Genomic DNA, 22,364 nt, shown 5'->3' with positions numbered 1-22,364 from the left:
GCCTTCGAAACATAGTAAAATAAGCAATTATCCCAAAGTTTTTTAACATTTTAATAAAAATTGTTTAAAAAATTATCGTTATTCGCTTGTAACCGATCAGTAATTATGGCGTTGTAGGTATTTGACAAAACATGTTTTCTTGGTAACTAGATGATTCCCCGTAAGTTGCTGCGTGAATTGCTATAGAACTTATGTTTGCAAATTTGATGATAAGAAATTTAGAATGTATTGGGTATATATAAAAATGCTAGCTATAACTTAAGTCAAAATACAAATACAAAACATTATACAACCCCATCGTTTGGCTGATAAGAGGAAAAAGCGAAACGGCATATTTGCAAATGAAAAATAATTTGTGAATAAAACCTTTATATACATGTTCTTAACTAGCTAAAAGCAAACGCTAAAAGATAAACTATGAATCCTAAAATCAACTCCAAATTTAAAGTTGAAAACTCAAATTTTGGCTGATAAGTATAATTATAAGTGAAAAGATGAGGTTGATAATTTTTAGAAAAAACTTAACATATAAGAAAAAAAGATATTATGATAATATGTTGATACCGTGAATGATCGATTATTGAACTGCCTTATGATCAAAACAGAACATGTCATATAGTTCATTTTTCTTTAATGTAATTTAGAGACACAACTATAAATGTATAGGCTATCCTATATAGTATGTGATATGTTCATTATGCTATTCACAAAATTAAAAAGAAGACCGTTTAGGTTCATTCATAGCATTTGGTGGCCTATTGTTTGCTTGATTAATTGAAGGTTGCATGGTTGTGCATGATGAGAAGAAGTAAATACATGAATAAAACATGAGAAATCCGAGAGAAACAAAATAAAGTGACTTTGGGATGATCTTAGACATTAAGTGTAAATCCAATGGACGTAAATAATTAACGTAATGTGAAAGCACCACATGAGAGAAGATACTTAATAACTAAACTAAGGGTGTGTTTGCATACGCTGGTTCCCAACCCTACCACGGAAAACGGAGCAGTGCATTAGCATATGATTAATTAAGTATTTGCTTTTTTTTCAAAAATGGATTAATATGATTTTTAAGCAATTTTTTATAGAAACTTTTTGCAAAAAAATACACCGTTTAATAGTTTGAAAAGCGTGCGCGCGGAAAACGAGGAAGATGTGTTGGGAAAAAGGGGTGCCAAACACACCCTAAGAGCAGGTGCAATAGCAGGCTATAAACCGGCTATAAACATATTTTGAAGAGGTAAAGGAAGAGAGAGAAGAGCAGCGGGCTACAGATCTGTAGCTAGCTGCAGCACGGACTTTAAGACGTAATATGTATATGACAGGTGGGACCAGGTATTAATAGTATAGTAACTAACTACTGTATGAATTGGCTATTACATTGGTTATAGATGATTTGGGGCTAGTAGTGGGCTATACTATTAAACTTGCTCTAAGTGGGATTTATTGTATAGGTTACTAGAAAAATGTCCGTGCGTTGCGATGGGTGAATGCTATTTTAATCATATTATTGTTAATTTTTTTTCTAAAAAGTACATCCTCCATTTCAAAATTATGACGCCTTTGACTTTTCGCACAACGTTTGACCATTTATCTTATTAAAAAAATTATATAAATATCATAAATTTTGTTGTGAATTGTTGTATCATCAAATAAAATATAATCTGAACATATACTTTTTCATATTTATATTAATTTTTTAAATAAGACGAATGGTCAAACATTGTGGGAATAGACAACGGCGTTATACATTTTGATAGTATTGATATCTAGTTTGAAACTTTTATTAGGATGATGGTCATATCTTGTGTGTTGCTTTCTTATGACTTGGCAAGAGTTCTGAAGCAATTAGGAGTCTAACTCTTCTCCTAAGTTAACATGCGAGTTTTTTAAAATGATTTCTTATATCACTTTTTATGTATTTCTAAAAGCAAACGAACTTGAAAACCGAGTCAAATACAAATGACGCACCAAAATATCGGCGGAAACATCTTCAATTTTTATGTTTGACATAGATAAATTAAAATCGGGAAGAGTGCTACTACTAATGGTGTATATTTTTTCTTTTTTATTAATGTGGTATAATAATTCCTAGTCTTTGGAGTGAACATGCTGGTTTTTAGCTATATTTGTAACAACGTTTGTTATATTTTAGCACGAAGGAGTTTTTTTTAATTGCAATCTGAAATAAATAACACGCTCAAATATTTTTTTAGTTAAACAGAGAAAACTTTTTGGCAGCAACTGAAAAATTACTCTCGCAATATGTATGTATGCATGTATATGTGTTGACACCAAGGCTGACTCGGTTTTCGTCAAGGTGTTCTGTAATTGCAATGCATATTGATACTGAGACTGACTCGGTTTTCGTCAAGGTGTTCTGTAATTGCCGTGACAAACGTGAAAAAACCCTGTAGCTAGCTTCATATGTTTGAGTTAAATACAAATAGTGTTTCGTGATACCATAACTTATTCCATAAATCTATATCTTTATAAAACCAACTCAAATACGGGTAACGTACCAAAATCTTAACGAAAATATATTCAATTTTTATAATAGTAGTGATAGAGATATACAGGGGAGATAAAAAAAAAAGGTTTTCGTGACCACATCAGTACATCACACACGCGTTATTTGGGGTTCCGGCCCAATACGTGGCCCAATCCATCGGCATCGGATCGAACTCCCCCCTCTACCTCCTCCTCGTCTTCCGGCGACGCACGCCGCCGCCGCCGCCGCCGCCGCCTGCCCTCCCTACTGACGTCTCGTCTCCTCCTCCAGAGCAGAGCAGGAGAGCTGAGCCAGGAAGCCACCGATCATGGCTGGTACGAACCCCAAATCCTCGACCTCCTCCTCCTCCTCCGCCGCGCGCGCTTTTCCTCGTTTTTGTATGATTGCTCACCTCGTCGTGTGTCTGTGTGCCCCTGCGTATGGCGGCGGCGGTGGCGCCGGAGAAGATTACGAGCAGGAGCAGGAGATGGAGGTGGAGGCCCTGCAGGCCATCCTCATGGACGACATCAAGGGTTCTCTCTCTTTTTCTTTTTCTTTTTTTAATCTTCCCCCTGCACAATACTAGTTCTTTGCTTGCTCTATAGCTTGTTGCTTGCGGAATTTAACCTGGGAATTGGGAATTTGATGATGATGATGATGATGATGATGCAGAGATCGACCCCAGCGAGAGCGGGCTCAGCACCACGGCTCGCTGCTTCCAGATCGTGCTCTCCCCTCAGGTTTGTGCCGGGGATCCTACCATATGTATCACTTCCTCGATTCTTCATTCAGTTATGACCTAAAGTATAGTTGGCAATAGGAACTCTTGGAATTGAAGAGATGTTGCAGTTTCGTCAGTTGTCTTATGATTAGTTTGGTGAAATTAACGATCTTTTCCTTTTCACTTGGTTAGGATGATGATTTCGATGAGTCGGCTTATGTGCCAGGTAAAGAATAATTTTATCATAATCAATATTATATTAAAATAAGAGAAAAGGAACATTTAGATGTTCTGTATTTCTTGATTTATTCAATTATTATTGTAATTGTGTCATCCATCCTTGCTTTGCAGTCCAACTGGCTCTGATTTTTGCACACACCGAAAAATATCCGGATGAGCCTCCGCTTTTGAATGTCAAAAGGTTCTGTTTTTTAACTTGGTGATCCAGCATTGGTTGGAAGCAAGCTTAGCGCCATTAAATTTCATGGTATCTTTATGCAAGATGTGTGCTTATATGCTTTCCAACTCTTACAGTTGAATTGCAAAACTTCCATGCAGTGTACGAGGAATGAAATCAGAAGATCTTGCATCCTTGAAAGAAAAGCTTGAGCAAGAGGTATGCAAGTACTTGGCTCAAGTTTGTTGTCAATCTAACTGTCAACTGTGTGCAAAACAACTTACTTCCTCTGTCCCTAAAAGAGTGTAGTTTTAGCTTAAGAATTTATCCCTAAAAGAGTGTAGTTTTAGCTTAAGAATTTATCCCTAAAAGAGTGTAATTTTAGAGTGGTCCATTAGACCTCTTAAATATTACATCCTTTTCTTCTCGTTCTAACCATTGAATCAATAGTACTCCGTCCTCCTCGTTTTTTCCCCCTTCTCGTTTTCTCCACATATTTTGAAGGACGTGGTAGTCTTTTAAACTCTTTTTGGGACGGAGGGAGTATGCGCTAAGTTCATCTGAAGATAAAAGTTTCAGAATGAGTCAAATAAACTTGGGCAGTTATTGTATTTTTTTTACTATTTACTACTACAAACTACTTTTATTACCTGCTTCTACTGCCACTGTCATGCCTGTATATAGGATTTGTAAAATGCTCACTGTGGCTTCACGAATATTCATTCAGATATTATGTTGATATTGAATATATTGTGCTTAAATTGAATAGACGATGTTCGGAGTCTATTCTTGTCTATCAGGTATATTCATTAAAAATCACCTGATATGCCTTGTCATGCTCTGTTTATTATCCCCATGGTTTAGGCAACTGAAAATCTCGGCATGGCTATGGTCTATACTCTTGTCACATCGGCACAAGATTGGTTAAGTGAGAAATATGGACAGAATGCTGGAGATGGGGAATCTGAAGAAAATGAGGCAGAAGAAGAGGAGGTATAGCTAACTTATTCCCTTTGGCAAGTTTAATGGTTTCTTTTTTGTGACCATCTGTGATAAGAAGATGAAATGAATATTTGGCCAAGCTTCAGACTGACTTATTTGCACATGATTAATTATTTTCCAATTAAGAGTACATATATTTCATCACACACTGGAGCTAGTCTAGGATGCATTTCTCAGAGCGGTAGTTATGCTTGTCGTACTGACTGCTGAGCCACTTCATGATCAAATTCCACGGTTACTGTTATTTTCTGTATTATATAATCTAAGATCGTTAGCCATTTATTATTCTGCCCCTCTGCAGTATGTATCTTTCCCATGCAATGTACTTTATAATGGAACATTTATAGGTCATTGTGCCCCATGGTGAAGCTGTTACTGTAGAGAGCTTTCTGGCTTGGAGAGATCGTTTTGAAGCTGAATTGGCGCTACAGCGTGCCAAGTAAGATTCTTTATTTAGCTTTCCCTTGATGTCATCATGGAGTCATCTTCACAAATGGCAGGCTTTCTTATAGCATTTGATCTTGAAATTTCAAGTGCCAAAACATGTTCTCATAAACAAATTTTTTTTCATGTGCAGGCTTATGCCAGAGTCAGCTCTTACAGCTCCGAAGGAAAAGAAACTCTCAGGAAGACAGTATTTTGAAAGTGGAAGGCATACAATGGTACTTAATCCTACTCCCTCTGTCCCTAAATATAAGGGATTTTGGTTGGATGGTCTAGATTCGTAGTACTAAGATACGTCACATCCAACCAAAATCCTTTATATTTAGGAACGGAGGGAGTATATTAGATTTTTTAAATACTGTATGTATTGCATGTTTTCCCCTTTTCCAGTTAAGGGCATGCATAGCCACCAGTATATTTTGTTTATATTATTTTTGTTATGATCTTTGAATCTTTGTACGATTGTAAGTCTCACATATTTGAAATTTTCTTTCCAGAAAGGAGCAAGTACCACTGCTGACGAAGAGGAGGAAGAAGAGGAAGACATCGACTTTGATGAAGACTTCGATGGTAAATTTTCACTTACTTCGAGGATATTCTTTCTTGCCTACAACAATTTGTGTAGTTTGGAAGCGAAACTTACCTTACAATAACCTGGTTTCATAATCTGTACAGATGACGAAGAGGACATGCTTGAGCATTACTTAGCAGAACAGTCAGGCAAGTCGGCCGCTTAAGGCTTCAAAACCATAGAAGAGAGCAAAAATGTTTTAGGGAAGCACAATGTGGTTATATAATATTATAGGTGAAGCCTACCATTTTGTGCGTTTTCCCATGAATTGGTTTGCCTGCTGATGAATACCTTCGAGAGGTTATCATCAATCTGATTTGAGTGTATTAAAGATGAACATACAGCGGCTGCGTAATTTACTTCGTTATGTAATCTATTGTGTTTTTGGTCGGTTTGAACCCACATTTACCTTCTTGCTGTGAATGCTGCATCATTAAGCAAGTCTGCAAATTTGACGCTCGAGTTCAAACAAAACAAAAGCATGTAGAAGTTTGGTTTGCTTTTATCTTGAGGATGATTGGTTTATAGCTCGTGAAGCAACCAGAGTTCTGCTGATCCATTCAAGGCATAGATATGTTTGTGTATGATTAACTCCTGATAAATTACTTTCATTCAGATGACACCATCTAGATACAAAAAGAATTGCTTCTATTTCCTCCTCCCATTGGCATTGATGTTGGTAAGAGTGGGCAATACATAGTTCAAAAAGAAAAAAAAAAGAAAGAATGGATAATACATCGGTGATCTACGAGACTACATACAACAACAAAGGGCTCTTCTATATTGTTCTACGATGGGCCCAAGCTTCGCTTCCTACCAGGGGAAAGCTTTCAACACTAAATTGATTTGAGGGCATGTATAAACAAAAACCTATGCTCCCGTGAGATCATGCCTGCAGGACTGCAACAATCGCCATTTCTGCTTATTGAGCAGCCTCACTAGACACATCCTTGATCAGTCATGGCTTGTGCAATATTAAGAAACGCACATATGTTTGCACCATGCACCAACGACCTGCATAGAGAGATCGATCAGCTTCTGGGTTGAAACCAGGCGGAAACAAAGGAAGACATCCTCAGAGCACAAGAAGAAAACTAACTCTGGGTTCTCTTTCATGATTCCATAATCTTGAGCAGCTTTGATAGATCTGTCATATGTTTGTTTCACCGCATCCTGTTTATTTTTTTAAAAAGAAGACTTTCAGCAGGTCTTCTAGTTAGTAAATACGAGTAGCTTGCCAACAAGCAGGAGCAGCAGATTATACCTGTATTTTGTTCTCAAAATCCTCCACTGACCACTGCATCAAACTGAACTCAGGGTTCAGTTCGAGTTCTCCAACTGCTACCTGTCATACGAGAGAAACAAAGGCATGATCAAAAGAGGGACCATGACCAAGCTCAGCTGGAATATACATCAATCTAACTTAGAAAGCAGTGCGCCCAAATTAATTTATAACAGCAGAAAAACGAGCAACACAATTCATCTAGGATCATGTAGTTTTGACCACAGAAGGATTGATAAGAACATTTGCATTACCCCACCAGCGGCAGTTGCCTTTGCGGGAGCAACAACTACTTTTGCTGTTCGTAGGATATCAACTGCTTGAGCAGTGCAAGGCATATTTGAACCTTCAGTAGGACCAAAAATAAATCAGTAGATGATATGGAACGAAGTGATCAAAAGGACAAATTCAAAATTCCGTACATTCTATAAGAACACGGCAGCCAGAGTTAATTATTGCAAGAGCCTCCGCCTGGTCAATCTCATTTTGTGATGCACAAGGGAATGCAACGTCACACTTCTCACTCCAGGGCTTTGCATCATCTATATATTTGGCATTTGGATATGATTTCAAGTATTCCCTGTTTGGTTAAATGGAATAGTATGTCAAAATCTAAACCTTTATGAACTAAGGATAAGTTAAGGCATCTACCCACTTGAGGCTCCTTTGCTGAGCCTTGATGTTCCTTAGAACTGAATATTTCATGTAATCAAACCCTTCCGTGTCTAACAAATAACCCTTCGAATCTGCAATAATTTATGATAGTTTTCATTGATTAGAATTGCCATTGTACAAGTAGACCAAATTATTCTTATTAGGATTGGTTTACGATGTGACAGCCAGTAAGAGAAAAATAATTTATGATAGCTCTCGTTGATTAGAATTGCTTGTACAAGTAGACGAATTATTCTTGTACAAGTAGACGAATTATTCTTATTTAGGATTGGGTTACAATGTGACAACCGGTAAGGGAAAAACCAAGGGTAATGTTACAGGAACAAGAACAGAAACCATTATATATGTCATTAAATAAATAAGGCCATTAGAATTCTGGGAAATCAAACATGAGCTAGGTTAAGTAAAAAGCAGTAATAAGATGTGAATCATTGCATCTTGGGGGCAGACAAACCCATAAGGTTTAGTCATGATAAATGTACAAAATTAATTGGTGAAATCATGGTAGTAAACTAGGTCATGCTCCTGCCTATCATACTACCTTATGTTATTTCCTAGCAAGATAATCCATGTTAAGGTTTCAATCTGTATATGGTATACCTGAAACTGTAACAGGAATAGCTTCACATGACAGAAGCTTTTCCAATACATGCATTGCTATCTTTCCAGAACCACTTATCACACATCTGCAGAAGCCATGCACATTAGGAAGTCCCAAATGGTTACAAAACTATATACAAATAAACTAAATAGATCTATGTTAAAACCTTAATCCTTTGAGTTCCTTGTTCATATCAGCAAGCACTACACGTGCAAAGAATACCTGCAACAGGTTATAAAATTACTCTTTTCAACAGGAACAATTGTCTAGTTGACATATGCAGCAAAAAGGGTAAGTTGTGAAAGAATGATAGTAGCAAGCAACATGATATACAATAGTTTCTGCTCACAGGAAATGTTAAGGCACCACTTTACCAGTCCGTATCCAGTAGCTTCTGTTCGGAAACTAGAACCAGACCAGAAGATTTTAGGCCCTGTAAAATTCCCCTGCACAAGCATAGCAATGAAATCTACAGAATAAGAGAAAAGACTGACAAAAAAATATAAAGCAAACTGCAAACCAATAGCCTTAAAGTAGGGCTGCGTTCTGCAGCTGGTGAACAAGAGAAGATTTCTCTCGTTCTCTGTGCGCACGCTTCCCGAACTACTAAATGGTGTATTTTACCAAGAATGAAGAGAAATGTCCAGATACAGGACAGATGAACCAAGCTATAACAAACTATTGAGCAATACCACCTTTTGGTTCCTCAATCCCTGTAGTATGATCTGAACTTGACTACATTCAGATATCATGGAACTAATATTTGATTCCACAGTTGCACAGCATGATAATATAGCACTACCCAGTAGGACGTCATGATGAACATGAAAAGAAGTTTAAGATAATGTTATAATGCTCTCTAACTAGGGAAGGTTAGTCACTAATTTCCCTTTGGTTAATGGTCCTTAGTTTTCAATTAGTCAGAATCAGAATACCCAAAATAAAAGGCAACGGCAGAAGATGACAAACAGTATTTCGAATAACATATCATTGCAGAACAACTATTATACCTGAAAATGACCAGAAAGGCGTCTATACTGCCCAAAAAGATAACCCATTTCTCTTGGACCCACACCAACATCTTCAGCAGGAAAATCCTGCAGTAAGATTTTAAGCAAAATCATCTGATTTAGATCAAAACAATTTGATTCCATTTTTCTAATATAGAAAAATGTCATAATCTAAAAAAAATGATATTATATCTGATAGGAATACCTGATCAGGCCCCAAATATCTATACAGCTCATCCATGAAACTTTGACAAAAACGCATTATCTGAAATAGAACATTTTCAGATTTATGTGCAGTAAAATACTATTTTCCAAAGGAAACAAAATGTGACACAAATACCTCACTTTCACTTTTACCCTTGGGATCAAAATCACTCCCTCCAGCAGCTCCTCCAAGTTTATATTGTGACAAAGCATTTTTTAGAGTCTGTATCAAAGGAAATAAGTTTATAATGCTTTATAAAAGCTTCATGCCGGTTTCTAATTTCCACATCAATTTAAAGCACTCTACTTTCAATTATAGTGCTCAATAATGAAATCCTAAATAAACATATAGCACAGCAAGCATCCTAATTTTATATAACTTTGTTTGATTGTGTTCTATTGGAAAAAAAAAGATACAATTTTGGGCAGAAGTTCACAGACAAAAAAAAGAAACAGTGCAGATCCCCCAAGTATCAAAAGAAAAAAAATGTAAGGCTATCATGAGTAAAATCATGCCACTGGATTAGGAATCCAATGTGGAATGATGGAAAGTAAAAAAAAAAACATTACAATATGACAGTATCTACTTAGGTTCAGGTAGTTGCATTTCTCAGTTCTTGAGTCGTGTTTGTGTGCATGGCATCCACCATGGTATTCATTTAATCAAATGGAGTGTAATGCGGAAACAGAAAAACTGAAATTTCATACAAAAAGCACAAATGACATACATGATGAAAAGACAGGTAGCAGCAGCAGACTATTTGCATGATAATATATTTGAACCAAGTAATATATTACCTGCTCAAAAGCTAGAAATTTTGCTACGCTCAAAGTCATGGAAGGGTGGAAACGAAGACCACCTCTGCATGGACCTAACGCTTGACTGAACTGCACACGGAAGCCTCGATTTACATGTGCTTCACCTCTATCATCAACCCATGGCACTCTGAAGATAAAGCATCTCTCAGGTTCCAACAAACGCTCCAAAATTTGGACATGTCTGAAACATCACAATCAGAAATCATGTTATACTTGAGTCTTAGGCAAACTGTTTCTCAGGGAGGGGAGGAGGGAAGGAGAGTTACTGGGAGTTCTTCACCAAAACTGGTTCCAAGGAATGAACCACCTCTTGGATAGACTGTATAAACTCAGCTTCATGAGGGTCCTTCTTTAGGATAGATTCAAGTATAGAGGCTGCAGTTTTCGACAGAGCTGAAAAATGTAGATGCCACAATTCAGATATAACCTTGAAAGTTAAGGTAAGTACTTTTATAAATATATGGTTAACTTCTTCCAAATTAATAGAAAATGGAGTGCATTCGCTGATAAAGGAGTTAAAATGCAAGGGAATGCCAAGCATCTTCAGTTTAGTGGAGAACTGGAAATTGCTTCAACTTATTATTTACACTATATTCCTTTTCTTGCACGGAGCACAGACACACTTTACCTCCATGAACTGTCAGGATGGGATGAAGTGACGAATATCAAAGTCATAGATAAATGTAACAACATATGCCCAAACTATGCATCAAAAGTCATGTTATCTATTTCACCCAGTACATTTTTCACTGTTAAAATCAGTAAAATGACATTTTGCCAAACAACTAAACACCACCATAGTACTAATTGTAAGCACGGATTTGGTACACATCCCCTATTCTTATAGAAGACCACAGGCGAACTCGCAGCATAATCACAGGGCTTGAGGCAACAACACCAACCTTTGACATATACCGGCCTCTCGATCTCAGGGGGCTGCGCGTTCTCCTTGGACGCCGTCTGCAACCGCAGCGCCTCCTTGTGCAGCAAGCTGTTGTTGTGCTCCTCCAGCGCGCTCATCTGCATGTTCCTGCTCCCCTCGTTCCCGTAGGGATTCCGGCGGTGCTTCCGCCCGTACTCCTTGCACACGGTGCAGAAGATCCTGCTGGTGTTGTCGTGCACGGCGACGTAGGCCCACTTGTAGGTGTCCGCCCACTCCTCCCTCCATTTCTTCACCACCTTCTTCTTCTTCTTGGTTTGCCCCGGCAGCCGTAGCAGCCCGTCGTGCTCCTCCACCTGCGGCGGCGTCGGCTGCGGCTGCCCCTCGGCGACGGGCTGCGAGCACGGGATGAGGAGGCTCTTGTGGTCGTCCGCGGGGTCGTGCGCGCCGGGGGTGACGCCGACGAGGGCCGCGCCGGGGAAGGAGGGGTCGTCGCCCGGGCCGATCTCGAGGTCGATCTCCTCGCCGAGGCCGCGCACCACCAGGTGGTGCTGGTGCTGGTGCTGGTGCTGCCGCAATAGGTTGAGCTCGTCCATGGCCTGGTGGCCCGAGCTCACCCGCACGTGCGCCGCCGCGCCATGAGGGGGACCACGCCCTGGAGGAGACTCGCACCAGCCCGCGGCGGCGCAAATCCCCGCCCTCCGGATTTGGGCTCTAGGGTTTGGTTGGGTGGGGAATCAGGCACCGCGCGCCACCTCCGCGGCTGCGCCGGCTAAGGTCTTCGATCGAGCAAGGCCTCGATCTGGGGGGGCGCAGAGAACGGCGTGGGGAGGGACCTCCCCGGCGGCGGCGGCGGCGGCGGCGGCGAGGTGGCCGGCGACGGCGAGGGGGAATCAACTAGCGCGGCAGCCGGAGATTGTGTCGCGGAGGGGTAGTGAAGAAATGGAGGCAGTTTCCGACAAGGCAGAAGAACGGTCAATACGGAGACAGAGAGATGGAGATAATTGGAGCCGTTGATTTTGATCTCACGGAGCTGTAAGCACGAATCATAAAGCGTTCGTTTTATACTGAACGGACCCGATTATTTGTTGATCCTAAACCACAACTCACAAACTGTAGACCAATTTGGCAGAAGTACACTTGATGTTATAAACCGCCACATCATCCTACATTCCTATTATTATGGGGCGCCATTTTTAATGATGACATATTGGAGATAACAATATCGAAGCCTTGGTATGACGTAAAGACTTAGAATTGGCATATCTATAACTTCGTTGGGCATATATATACTGTATCGGAAGTAGCACGCCTCACTCAAGGACAACGGACAACGAGGATGGGGGGAGAAATTGCAACGACGACAAGAGATTGTGTGGCGGAGGGGCTAATGCTTTTCCAACAAAGCAAAAACAAATAATCACGATATAAACAAGTTCCACCTAATAGGAGTCATTGTACATGGACAATTTAGATTGCATGAAACTGTACTGATGAATCATCCTGTGCCTGTTTGTTTCAAACAAAACCAACCATTTGCAATAGATACATATTCGTTGACCTAAAAAATAGATAGTTGGATATGGGGTGAACCGTGGACCCATGATCAAACTTGGATGTTGAAAATCGCTTACTCTACCCAGCATTCGTACTATTTGGGAGCCTCACTTTTGACAATGGCACATCGAAAACAACAATACTAGATATGACGTAAGGACTTAATATTGTGTATCCACAACTTCATTGACCACGTTCATGCTACCCTAGAAGTAGTGCTTCCTATTCTATGATGGTGGCCAAGCTGGAGCTTGTGTCTTGGAGGGGCTAGTATTCTTCTAATACAATAGAAATAAACGGTCAGGACATAGACAAGATATTGATCAAGCTAATCAGAGTAGTTGGTTTTACTTGAACAATTGGGATCACATGGAGACGTACTAGCGAATAGAGAATCAATTTATATTGAACAAACCCAATCATTTGCAATAGATACGTGTTCATTTATTCTAAACCACAATCCACAAGTTAAACACTTGGACATGGGTGAACCATGTACCCCCATAGTCAACTTGGATGTTGGAGACCTCTTACATCATCCAATATTCCTACTATTACACAACTTCGCTTTTGATGATGGTGCAACAGGGAAGGGAACATCTAGGTCTAGGTAGGAAATAAGGACAACATCGGTGTATGAACAACTTCGTTGGCCATGCCTTGTTGCACTGGAAGTAGTGCTCCTTACTCTATGCTGACGACCAACAATGGTGATTGGTGAGGGGGAAACTGCTACGATAGCTAGAGCTTGTGTCTCGGAGGGGCCAATGCTCTTCTAACATAGTGGAAACAAATGGTCACAATGATCGAACTAATCAGAGTCGTTGATTTTACTCGAACGATTAGGATCGCATGGAGCCATGCGGAGTGTCAACTTATATTGAACAAACTCGATCATTCATAATAGATACATGTTCATTAATTGCTTCTAAACCACGGCTCACAAGTTGGACAATTGGACATGGGTTGAACCGTGGACCCCATGGTCAACTTGGATATTGGAGACCCTTACGTCATCTGGTATTCCTACTATTACATGACTTTGCTTTTGACGATGGTGCATCGGAGATAGACGGAAAAGTCTAGGGATAGACGGAAAAGTCTAGGTAGGACATAAGGACCCAACACCTGTGTATGAACAACTTCACCGGTCACCACTGTGTTGCACCAGAAGGAGTGCTCCTCACTATGCACTGCTTGATCAAGGGTGCAAGGGTGAGGGGAAATTGCCACAACGGTCGAAGCTTGTGTCGTGGAGGGGCTACCGCTCTTTCAACAAGTCAGAACCATTGATTTTACTCGGACAATTGAGATCATATAGAGCGATATTACAAATCATAAATCATCCATTTACATTAGACGGCCTGGATCATTCTCAACCATAGAGATCACCACCGTTCATTCTGTTCAGGACAATCTACATATTAAACCACATCTACGAGGGACATGGGAATCAACCATGGTCAACTTGGAAGGTGGACTGCTTACGTGGTATGACATTGCTATCACATATACGGTTCATAATTCTTATGTTTTGAACAAGATTAATGTTAAACTTTTGTAATTTCGACTATTTTAACTTCAAAAATATTTACTTTAAAGAAATTAGACCAACGTATATAGATTTGTTTTTTTAAAAGTACGATAATAAAAGTAAACATATATTTTATTTATTTTATATTATAATAGAAAATAAGGTTAAAAATCTATTTTGTAAACCGTGTCGATATCCAAAACGAATTATGAAACCACAGGAGTACATCACTTTTGATAATGGCGCATCAGACATGGAAGAATATGTAGCGTTTGGAGCGATCAAATTGCCATGGCCCTGTTTAGATAATGGTGCATGCCTAAACAATCGAAGAGAACTAAAAAATATATATGGCTCTGTTTATATTTCATGTCACTTTTCTTGTCCCTCGAATGTAATTTTAGTGGCTCTTATCATTTCTCTCATTCTCTAGGGGAAAACACAATTACACAATGGATTATTCTAACTTAAAATGAAACAAATTAGTAATTAAAAAAACAAAATCACATATGCGAGTATTCAAACTAGATACAACCGTGCAAGTGTAAAAATCTAGCTGCTGCTTCGTCTTGAAGGAAGCACAACATGAGTCACACGAGTATTATTCAACACCAAAATGTTTGATGTTTCCGTGGATGGCGCAGAGACATGACACATCACCGGTCAACACACCGTTCCGTCCAGAGTCCAGACTCTAAACATAATATCACTTCCAAATACGCCATCCGTTTTATATCATAAGTTTAAGTTTAATTAAATTTATAGAAAAAAGAATAACAATATGTACGATATCAAATTGGTTTCGTTAAATTTAACATTAAATATATTTTGATAATATGTTTATTTTATACGGAATGAAAATACGAAATGAAGGTATAATTATATTTTTTTATAAACTTATTTAAACTTTAAAAAGTTTGACTAAAAAAATCAAATAACTTATAAAATCATACAGAGGGACTATATATGCAGCCACTGATTCTCGTTTCTCCTTATCACCAAGGTAAAGGTCAGCAGCAAAGAACTCAAAACCAACGTGCGTGATCGGTGTACGTGTACTCGTTGGACTGCAGGTGAAGAGATCACCGATCGATGGCTGCCGCCGGAGATGGAGCAGGAGGCGGCGGCGAGCAGCTGACGGTGCTCGGCGCGTGGGGGAGCCCGTTCCTGGTCCGGGTGCGCCTGGCGCTCAACCTCAAGGGGCTCAGCTACGAGTACGTGGAGGTGGACCTCGCCGGCAAGAGCGACCTCCTCCTCGCCGCCAACCCCGTCCACGCCAAGGTCCCCGTCCTCCTCCACGCCGGGAGGCCCGTCTGCGAGTCCATGCTCATCGTCGAGTACCTCGACGAGGCCTTCCCTTCCTCCTCCTCCTCCGCCGCCGCGGCCACCACGATCCTCCCCGCCGCCGACGACCCCTACGCCCGCGCCGTCGCCCGCTTCTGGGCCGCCTTCGTCGACGGCGAGCTGCTGAGCGGGTGGATGGGGATCTACGACGGCGGGAAGACCGGGGAGGAGAGGGCGGCGGCGCTGGCGCGGACGCGCGCGGCGCTGGACGCGCTGGAGGGCGCGCTCCGGGAGCGCGCGGGCGGGCGGTGGTTCGGCGGCGAGCGCGTGGGGCTCGTCGACGTGGCGCTCGGCGGGTTCGTGCCGGCGATGCTGGCGTCGGAGCCGACGACCGGGGTCAGGATCGTGGACGCGGACAGGACGCCGCTGCTGGCGGCGTGGGTGGAGCGGTTCTGCGCGCTGGAGGAGGCCAAGGCGGCGATGCCGCCGCTCGAACGCCTCATCGCGGCGGGCAAGAAGAGGTACGCCGATCTGCAGGCGGCGGCGGCGGCGAGCGAGTGAGGTGGCCGGCCATGTGTCCGTCGCTGCTCTGTTTAGCTGAAGAAAAGTCTGGCATATATAAACAATAAATTCCGTAGAAACTGCTATGAAAATAATGTTATTTGTTGGTTTATCTACATATTTTAGTTTTGTAACTACGTATGTACTGGGTGTTTCGTTGGATCTTTGGTACGGCGTCCGTATCTTAATCTGATTCTGTCTAAAAGTTACATAGTGCTCCTCCACCGATTTCGGTTCGTCTCCTCATTTTAGTCGGTTTCGCACGTGTTGGGCCTGTGTAGGTCGCTCTCCCGCGCGTGTGACATTGGATCGATACGCTCTTCCGCGTGCGTGACATTGGACCGACACTTGCTGCGTCCGTTTCCAATTGGTCCATTTCCAACGCATCGCTCCATGTTTAACCGGACACGACCGCATCAACAGCTACTTCCTTGGTCCTATCAAGCAACGATTACATAGTCCCAAGGCAAATTATTCTATTCAATACACTTTAGTTCTAAATAAATAATAATAATATCATAAAAACCATTATATATCGCGCTGGACACAAGTCGCTAACTACGGGCCCTGCTTGCGCGCGGTGGGGTGGTGGCTTGGTTCTTGGCGGCTTGATGGCCGTCGTGCCGCTAAGGGCAGGATCCACTAGTAGCTGCCTGAGGAAGCTCCGGATCTGATGGTGTTTGTTCATGTAGGTGTGGTGGTGCCCAGCGAGGCTCACTTGTATCTGGAGAGTGACACGGCAGTGGTGATGCTGATGGTGGTGGCGACAATGACCAGTAGCGGACGGCCAAGCGGTGCCAGCGGCGTCTGATAATGGTTTGCCGGTGCGATAGTGGTGATGGCACCGGTGGTGCCCGTTGGTGTTCTGAACACTGACATCGTGCGCCCTCACTGCCATCGCACCTTCGTTGCACATAACTGGAGCGCTAGGCCGACCTGCAACAACCGCCTCCACTGCCACCTCCCTTTGTGGTGGCGGCGAGTAGCGGTGGTGTTGGGTAGTGGTTATGGGATAAGTCCTTTGTCCCTTCCTCTATTCACCGGTGGTGAGGGTTGGTGGCCACGGACAGTGGTTGGGGCTAGCCCTCCCTCGTGACAGCGGGTCAGTTGATGTGCACGGCAACAGTGGTGGATGCTTGGTTCGTGCACGACAGTTTGTGACAACGGCGATGGAGGCTCTCGGTAGCGGCGTCTTAGGGCAGCGATGACTTGGCGAGCTCCGTCACCCGGTTCTGACCATGGCCAAGTGAGGACAGGGAAGGTGGTCGTCGGTGATGGTGAGATGATTGTCAGCTTGCCTGATGTAGATAAGGACGATGACTGTGAACACTCTTCGATGGTAGTACCCTAGAGGTGGTAGCTACCCAGTGAGCGTCGGCACCAAGGTCTAGCTGCGGATAGATATCGACGATTGTGGAGCATCTCCGGCAAGCTCATGACAGTAAAGGTAGGTACATGTCATGCTGGACAGCTCCGTGATGACCACGAACAACAAGCAGCCGATGGTGGTTGTGTTCCATAGAGACGAAGATGGTGGTTGTGATAACAGGCAGTTTGGACTAGTTTCGATTCTCATCTTCTCCTCTCATGCTGCGTTGGAAAGAGTAAGTCATTGATAAAGGTTAAAGCTAAGTCTTCTAGTTTTTTTTTTGTGTGTGTTTGTGTATTCCTCTGTGTGAGGTTTGTAGTTAAAGGACTCGTGTAGGTTTTGGTTGTGTATATGCTATGTGAATATAGAGGCCAGATTAATAAAAGATCCAATATCTAAAAAATTGAATCCTAAAGCGATTCAATGTTCTGGAATTTATAAGATATGTAAGGTGATTTTTATGTAAAATACTACTCCCTCCGTTTCACAATGAATGTGGGGAATGCTAGAATGACTTACATTGTGAAACGGAGGAAGTATATAGGCAGTCCTTTTGTTTTTCTACCTACTTGAAACGGCACCACATTCGTGCGTTCTAATCTCTTCTTTTATAAGACTAATACCCACTAATAATCTAAAGCTCAACATGCAAGCATAGTATTTAACTATTTATTAGCACTCCTAAAACCTACATGCAAATATGTCACATGAACTAATTAAGCACACAAAGTTCAACATACAACATGCAAGTATATACTCCCTCCTTCCCTAAATATTTGACGCCGTTGACTTTTTTAAACATGTTTGGCTGTTCGTCTTATTCAAAAACTTTTGTGAAATATGTAAAACTATATGTATACATTAAAGTATATTTAACAATGAATCAAATGATAGGAAAAGAATTAATAATTACTTCAAATTTTTGAATAAGACGAACGGTCTAACATGTCTAAAAAAGTCAACGGCGTCAAAAATTTTGGGATGGAGGGAGTAGTAATTATATCTACAATTTATTTCATTCTAAAATTAAACATACACATGGTAAATCATCATTCTCAAATTATTTTTATAATATTTGAATTCAAATCATTTGATCATTTCTTCAACATTTCTTCAATATCTCTAGTGCTTATGAGGACAATTGCCCCTCTTCTGCTTCCCTTACAAATTAGGAAAAAGTACACCGAAGGTCCCTTAACTTGTCATCGAGTTATAAAATCATTCCCCAACCACAAAACCAGATATCCGGCATCACTTAACTAATCAAATCCGGTCACAATAGGTCCTTCGGTGGTTTTGACACCGGTTTTGTACTACGTGGCGGCTGAATCAGCATGAGACCCACGTGGCCCCACATGTCAGGATGCCACGTCATCTCTCTTACCCCTCCTCTCCATTACTCCTCTCTCTTCTCTTCTCTTCTCTCGGACGCGAATGGCGTCTGCGTCGCCGCCGCTAGTGAAGCGGCCCTACGCGGGTGGGCGCCGCGGCATTGGGCACGCAGGCGGAGGCGGGGCCGGGCACCACGGCGGTGGCCGCAGAGGTAGAGGCGGGAGTCCGGCGGTCGGCGACGGGCGATGAGGCGGCGGTTGGGGGAGGAGGCCGGTGGGGCAAAGCGGGAGAGGAAGCGGTTGGGATGATGCCGATGGCGCCGCGGTTGATGAGGTCGACGACGGGCTCTAGCTTCCACAAGTCCTCGCCGCCCCACTTGTCGGTGGAAGCTCGCCAAGCATGCGGTTATGGCACAGTGCCCCGGTGCGGCGGGCGTGGCGGAGCGGTGGATGGCGCCGTCCTCGATGTGGCACTAGTCTGGGCTTGCCTCTGAGTTGCGGTGGCGGCCTCCGCCGCGGCCAGCATCCTCGCGCTCCTCGGCGCACCCCTCCCCTGCACCTGCGCTCGCCCCCACCTCCCCTGCCTCCTCGACTTCCTCTCCGACTACCCCTCCTCTACCCTCTCCCGTCTCGTCGAGTATTGTTGGTATTTCTTAACGACATTACTAGAAATATATTTTCCAGCAATGGCGCAGAAATACTTCTGGTATATTATGGTTACAGAGTTCATCCCCAATCGCACGGATATACCATTGTAGCATTTCACCCGAGAGTATTCCAAGGATATCGTATTTATTTTATCCCGTGGGAAGATCATGTATAGAGAACTCAACTAATAATTTATATATTACTTGTGATAACCATATTCTAAGCAGTGGTTAAGATAATCCAAGGGTAGAGTGACACACAAGCATTTAACTACTCATCCTCATAATATATCATCTAAGCTAAATCGAAAGAAAAGAGAAAGGAAATCTATTCATATACTTCTAGTATACATAGTATATATACATTCTAGTTAACTGATATACTAGCTAATACCCTCTATTCGATGCCCTCCTGGTACTTCGAGAAGCCACCCCTGACTGCCGAGTTCCTTACGACAGCCCGTCATGACCATATAACCGGGGCTAAATACGGAGGAATATCCTCCCCAGGAAATTAACTTAGGATTATATATAGGCGCGGAGGAATACACGTAGTGAGCTGTCACCATCAGCAGCCCACCTCTCATTCGCAATATATAACCCCAAATAATGATATCCCGTAATCTAGACACTACGTCTAAACTACCAGATACTACCCTAATATCATCGTCACGACATAGAGCAATTGCATAAGCAAACATTATACCCGCACCAAAGCATCTGCTAGATAAGCTAGCCGTATATTCAGTATAACATGAACATAATGTAAAATAGGTGAAAGTATTTCAATACCATAAATGTATATAGAAGAGTATTCTAATAAAAGTACAAAGCTTACAAAAGAGGAGAAAAGCTACTACAGCCATACCCGAACTCTTCCGAAGGCTTCCGGACTCCTGACTCCTATTCTAATTCTATTCCACTAGCTAGATACTACTAAACTAAACTTGAGAGAAATGAGAGAGCTATTGCTTAAGGTGTGTGTTGAAGTGAAGAGAGTGAGCTCCTTATATAGAGGTAGTTATGATGGTTGTGGAAGGGGAATTATCCGAAGTGCCCTCCAACCATTATTGGGATGCAATCCTGGACGTCCATGCCAAAACCTGGATTCAACGGCGCCAGGATTGGGTTCGGCCGAACCTGGGGCTGGCCCAATCCAGCCCAATTTCGGCTGGTGGCCTCCTCTATTGCTCTATTCCGTAGACTTGTGAATTTTGGCCCAATTCATCGTGTCAATTCTGAGTTCTTGGCCTATTCACACACAAGTCAAGTCTGGTTCTCGATTTCGTCCGATTGATTTATCGTCTGAGTTGATGTCGATTCTCCTCTACTTTATGATCATTCTCTGCAAAAGGTTAGTAAACCTAATACTAGTGGAATATTATTATTCTAACATACTTATGCATTGCAAGCATCACTAGTTCTCTCCTATTTTAGTAATATTGACGGTTGAAACTGATCGATAACGACCGTCAACAAGTATGAGTGCAAGGCCAGCCATGGGCAAGTACATGCGCCAAGCCAAGGTGGTGGCCGCCGCAGTCATGGAGCTCGCCGCCGTTGCCCCCGCGCCGCTCGGGGTGCGCACCCGCACCCGCTCCCTCGCGCTGCAGAAGAGGCAAGGAGGAGAGTACCTCGAGCTCAGGAGCCGCAGGCTCGAGAAGCTTCCTCCTCCCCCGCCGCCGCCGCCGAGGAGGAGGGCACCGGTTACGACCCCTGATGCGCCGGCGGCGGAGAGCGCGGAGGCGGAGGGTTCATTCGGGGGGGGGGGAGAACGTCCTCGAGCTGGAGGCCATGGAAAGGTGGGGATTTTTTTCCTCTCTCTTTCTGTTTTTTTTCTTATTGTGCGATTCTTTTTTTTTCTTTTTTCATGGGTTTCTTGGTTGGATTGATCGGGGAATCGCATGATTAGGGTTCAGGGTTTAAGCACCGTACGGGAGTTCTTGGGGTTCGATGTTTCTATCCAGTTTTTGCATCGAAAATTTTTGGGGGATTTTTTGGTGCTATTGTGGCGGCGTGCAGGTCCAGTCCTGTCTGGCGGATCAAGCGCCCGGCATCACCGGTGGCGTGCTTGATCCGCCGGCGGCGAAGCACGCCACCGGCACTGTTGCGGACAGGAGGCCGCCGCTTCACAAGGACAAGCCAACCGGTGGCGCCAAGAAACCCCACACCTCCAGCGGCGGCGGCAGGATGTGCGGGAGCGTCAACTCCTGCATTGGGTACCGGCACCAAGTGAGCTGCCACCGCGCCGACGCCAAATTCACCACGCCCGCCGTGCCTTTCGGCGACATCCTCCTCACCTGCCGGCTGGCTTGCCAAGGAGGAGAGAAGTGAGAGAGAGAGAGAGGAGGAAGGGGGAAGAGGGGAAAGAGAGAATGTGATGACGTGGCATCCTGACATGTGGGACCCACATAAGGTCCCACGCTGATTCAGCCGCCACGTCAGATAAAACCTGGGTCAAACCCACTGAGGGATCTAAAGTGAACGTTTTGTAAGATGAGACACGTTATATATCTGGTTCTGCGGTTGGAGGACTATTTTGTATCTCAATGACAAGTTGAGGGACCATCGGTGTACTTTTTCCTACAAATTACAATCGTCTAGATGCAGGCCCAAGTATAATGATGTGCAGAGAGAGCACTAAGTTCCTCGGACCTTGAGGTTTCTGCAGGCTGCAGCCCAGCCTCGCCCTGGCCTAGCGATGTTAGCACGGCCCAAGTGGTGCCCTTGGCTGCAGCAGATCGGAGCAAACATATACAGAAACTTAAGGAAAGAGCTGCATAGCTTAGAAAATAGAATGGACATTAGCGGGAAGAATCGAACCCATGTTTTGTTTAGTATATACTTCCTCCGTTCCTCCGTTTCACAATGTAAGTCATTCTAGCATTTTCCACATTTATATTAATGTTAATGAATCTAGATAGATATATATGTTGTCTAGATTCATTAACATCAATATAAATATGAGAAATGCTAGAATG

The 22,364-nt window shown here is 42.9% G+C and overlaps 3 protein-coding genes across 5 annotated transcripts; 2 read left to right on the top strand and 1 right to left on the bottom strand.

Annotated features, from left to right (window-relative positions):
• Window positions 1-2,670: 2,670 nt before the first annotated feature.
• Window positions 2,671-6,031, top strand: LOC4324673 (uncharacterized). The gene is made up of 11 exons (XM_015764042.3): window positions 2,671-2,829; window positions 2,962-3,027; window positions 3,167-3,234; window positions 3,408-3,441; window positions 3,567-3,636; window positions 3,774-3,831; window positions 4,477-4,605; window positions 4,962-5,053; window positions 5,192-5,276; window positions 5,556-5,628; window positions 5,734-6,031. Exons 1-11 carry the CDS (start codon window positions 2,823-2,825, stop codon window positions 5,793-5,795), a joined length of 744 nt encoding a protein of 247 aa, XP_015619528.1. The 5' UTR covers window positions 2,671-2,822; the 3' UTR covers window positions 5,796-6,031.
• Window positions 6,032-6,260: 229 nt separating this feature from the next.
• LOC4324672 (uncharacterized) lies at window positions 6,261-12,050 on the bottom strand. 3 transcript variants are annotated; one of them, XR_001542021.3, is made up of 15 exons: window positions 11,123-12,050; window positions 10,487-10,613; window positions 10,200-10,401; window positions 9,538-9,624; window positions 9,403-9,462; window positions 9,198-9,284; window positions 8,562-8,633; window positions 8,354-8,409; window positions 8,187-8,272; window positions 7,563-7,657; window positions 7,334-7,491; window positions 7,166-7,257; window positions 6,894-6,974; window positions 6,729-6,802; window positions 6,261-6,643 (listed from the first exon to the last, which is right to left on the bottom strand). XR_001542021.3 is itself a non-coding variant. In XM_015764015.3 (15 exons), exons 1-15 carry the CDS (start codon window positions 11,694-11,696, stop codon window positions 6,568-6,570), a joined length of 1,923 nt encoding a protein of 640 aa, XP_015619501.1. In that variant the 5' UTR covers window positions 11,697-12,050; the 3' UTR covers window positions 6,261-6,567. The 3 variants fall into 3 exon arrangements, 2 of the variants coding, with proteins under 2 accessions (XP_015619501.1, XP_015619494.1); XM_015764015.3 differs by having other exon boundaries at window positions 7,567-7,657; XM_015764008.3 differs by having other exon boundaries at window positions 6,261-6,802; window positions 7,567-7,657.
• A 3,135-nt stretch (window positions 12,051-15,185) lies between these two features.
• Window positions 15,186-16,249, top strand: LOC4324574 (probable glutathione S-transferase GSTU6). Its single transcript, XM_015764028.3, has one exon. It carries the CDS (start codon window positions 15,284-15,286, stop codon window positions 16,034-16,036), a length of 753 nt encoding a protein of 250 aa, XP_015619514.1. The 5' UTR covers window positions 15,186-15,283; the 3' UTR covers window positions 16,037-16,249.
• Window positions 16,250-22,364: the final 6,115 nt, after the last annotated feature.

Source organism: Oryza sativa, chromosome 1, assembly GCF_034140825.1.
Source record: "Oryza sativa Japonica Group chromosome 1, ASM3414082v1".
Lineage (NCBI taxonomy): Eukaryota > Viridiplantae > Streptophyta > Magnoliopsida > Poales > Poaceae > Oryza > Oryza sativa.
Note: the sequence above shows the minus strand (reverse complement) of the source record. Positions and strands in the feature narration are given on the sequence as shown.

Excerpts from the sequence above, each read along its gene's own strand:
- LOC4324673 (XM_015764042.3), top strand. Across the intron at positions 3,028-3,166 it reads CCTCATGGACGACATCAAGG|AGATCGACCCCAGCGAGAGC; the intron begins GTTCTCTCTCTT and ends ATGATGATGCAG. Across the intron at positions 3,832-4,476 it reads AAGAAAAGCTTGAGCAAGAG|GCAACTGAAAATCTCGGCAT; the intron begins GTATGCAAGTAC and ends CCCATGGTTTAG.
- LOC4324672 (XM_015764008.3), bottom strand. The coding sequence starts at position 11,696 with ATGGACGAGCTCAACCTATTGCGGCAGCACCAGCACCAGCACCAGCAC. Across the intron at positions 9,463-9,537 it reads AGGGTAAAAGTGAAAGTGAG|ATAATGCGTTTTTGTCAAAG; the intron begins GTATTTGTGTCA and ends GTTCTATTTCAG. Across the intron at positions 7,492-7,566 it reads GCTCAGCAAAGGAGCCTCAA|GGAATACTTGAAATCATATC; the intron begins GTGGGTAGATGC and ends TTAACCAAACAG.
- LOC4324574 (XM_015764028.3), top strand. The coding sequence starts at position 15,284 with ATGGCTGCCGCCGGAGATGGAGCAGGAGGCGGCGGCGAGCAGCTGACG.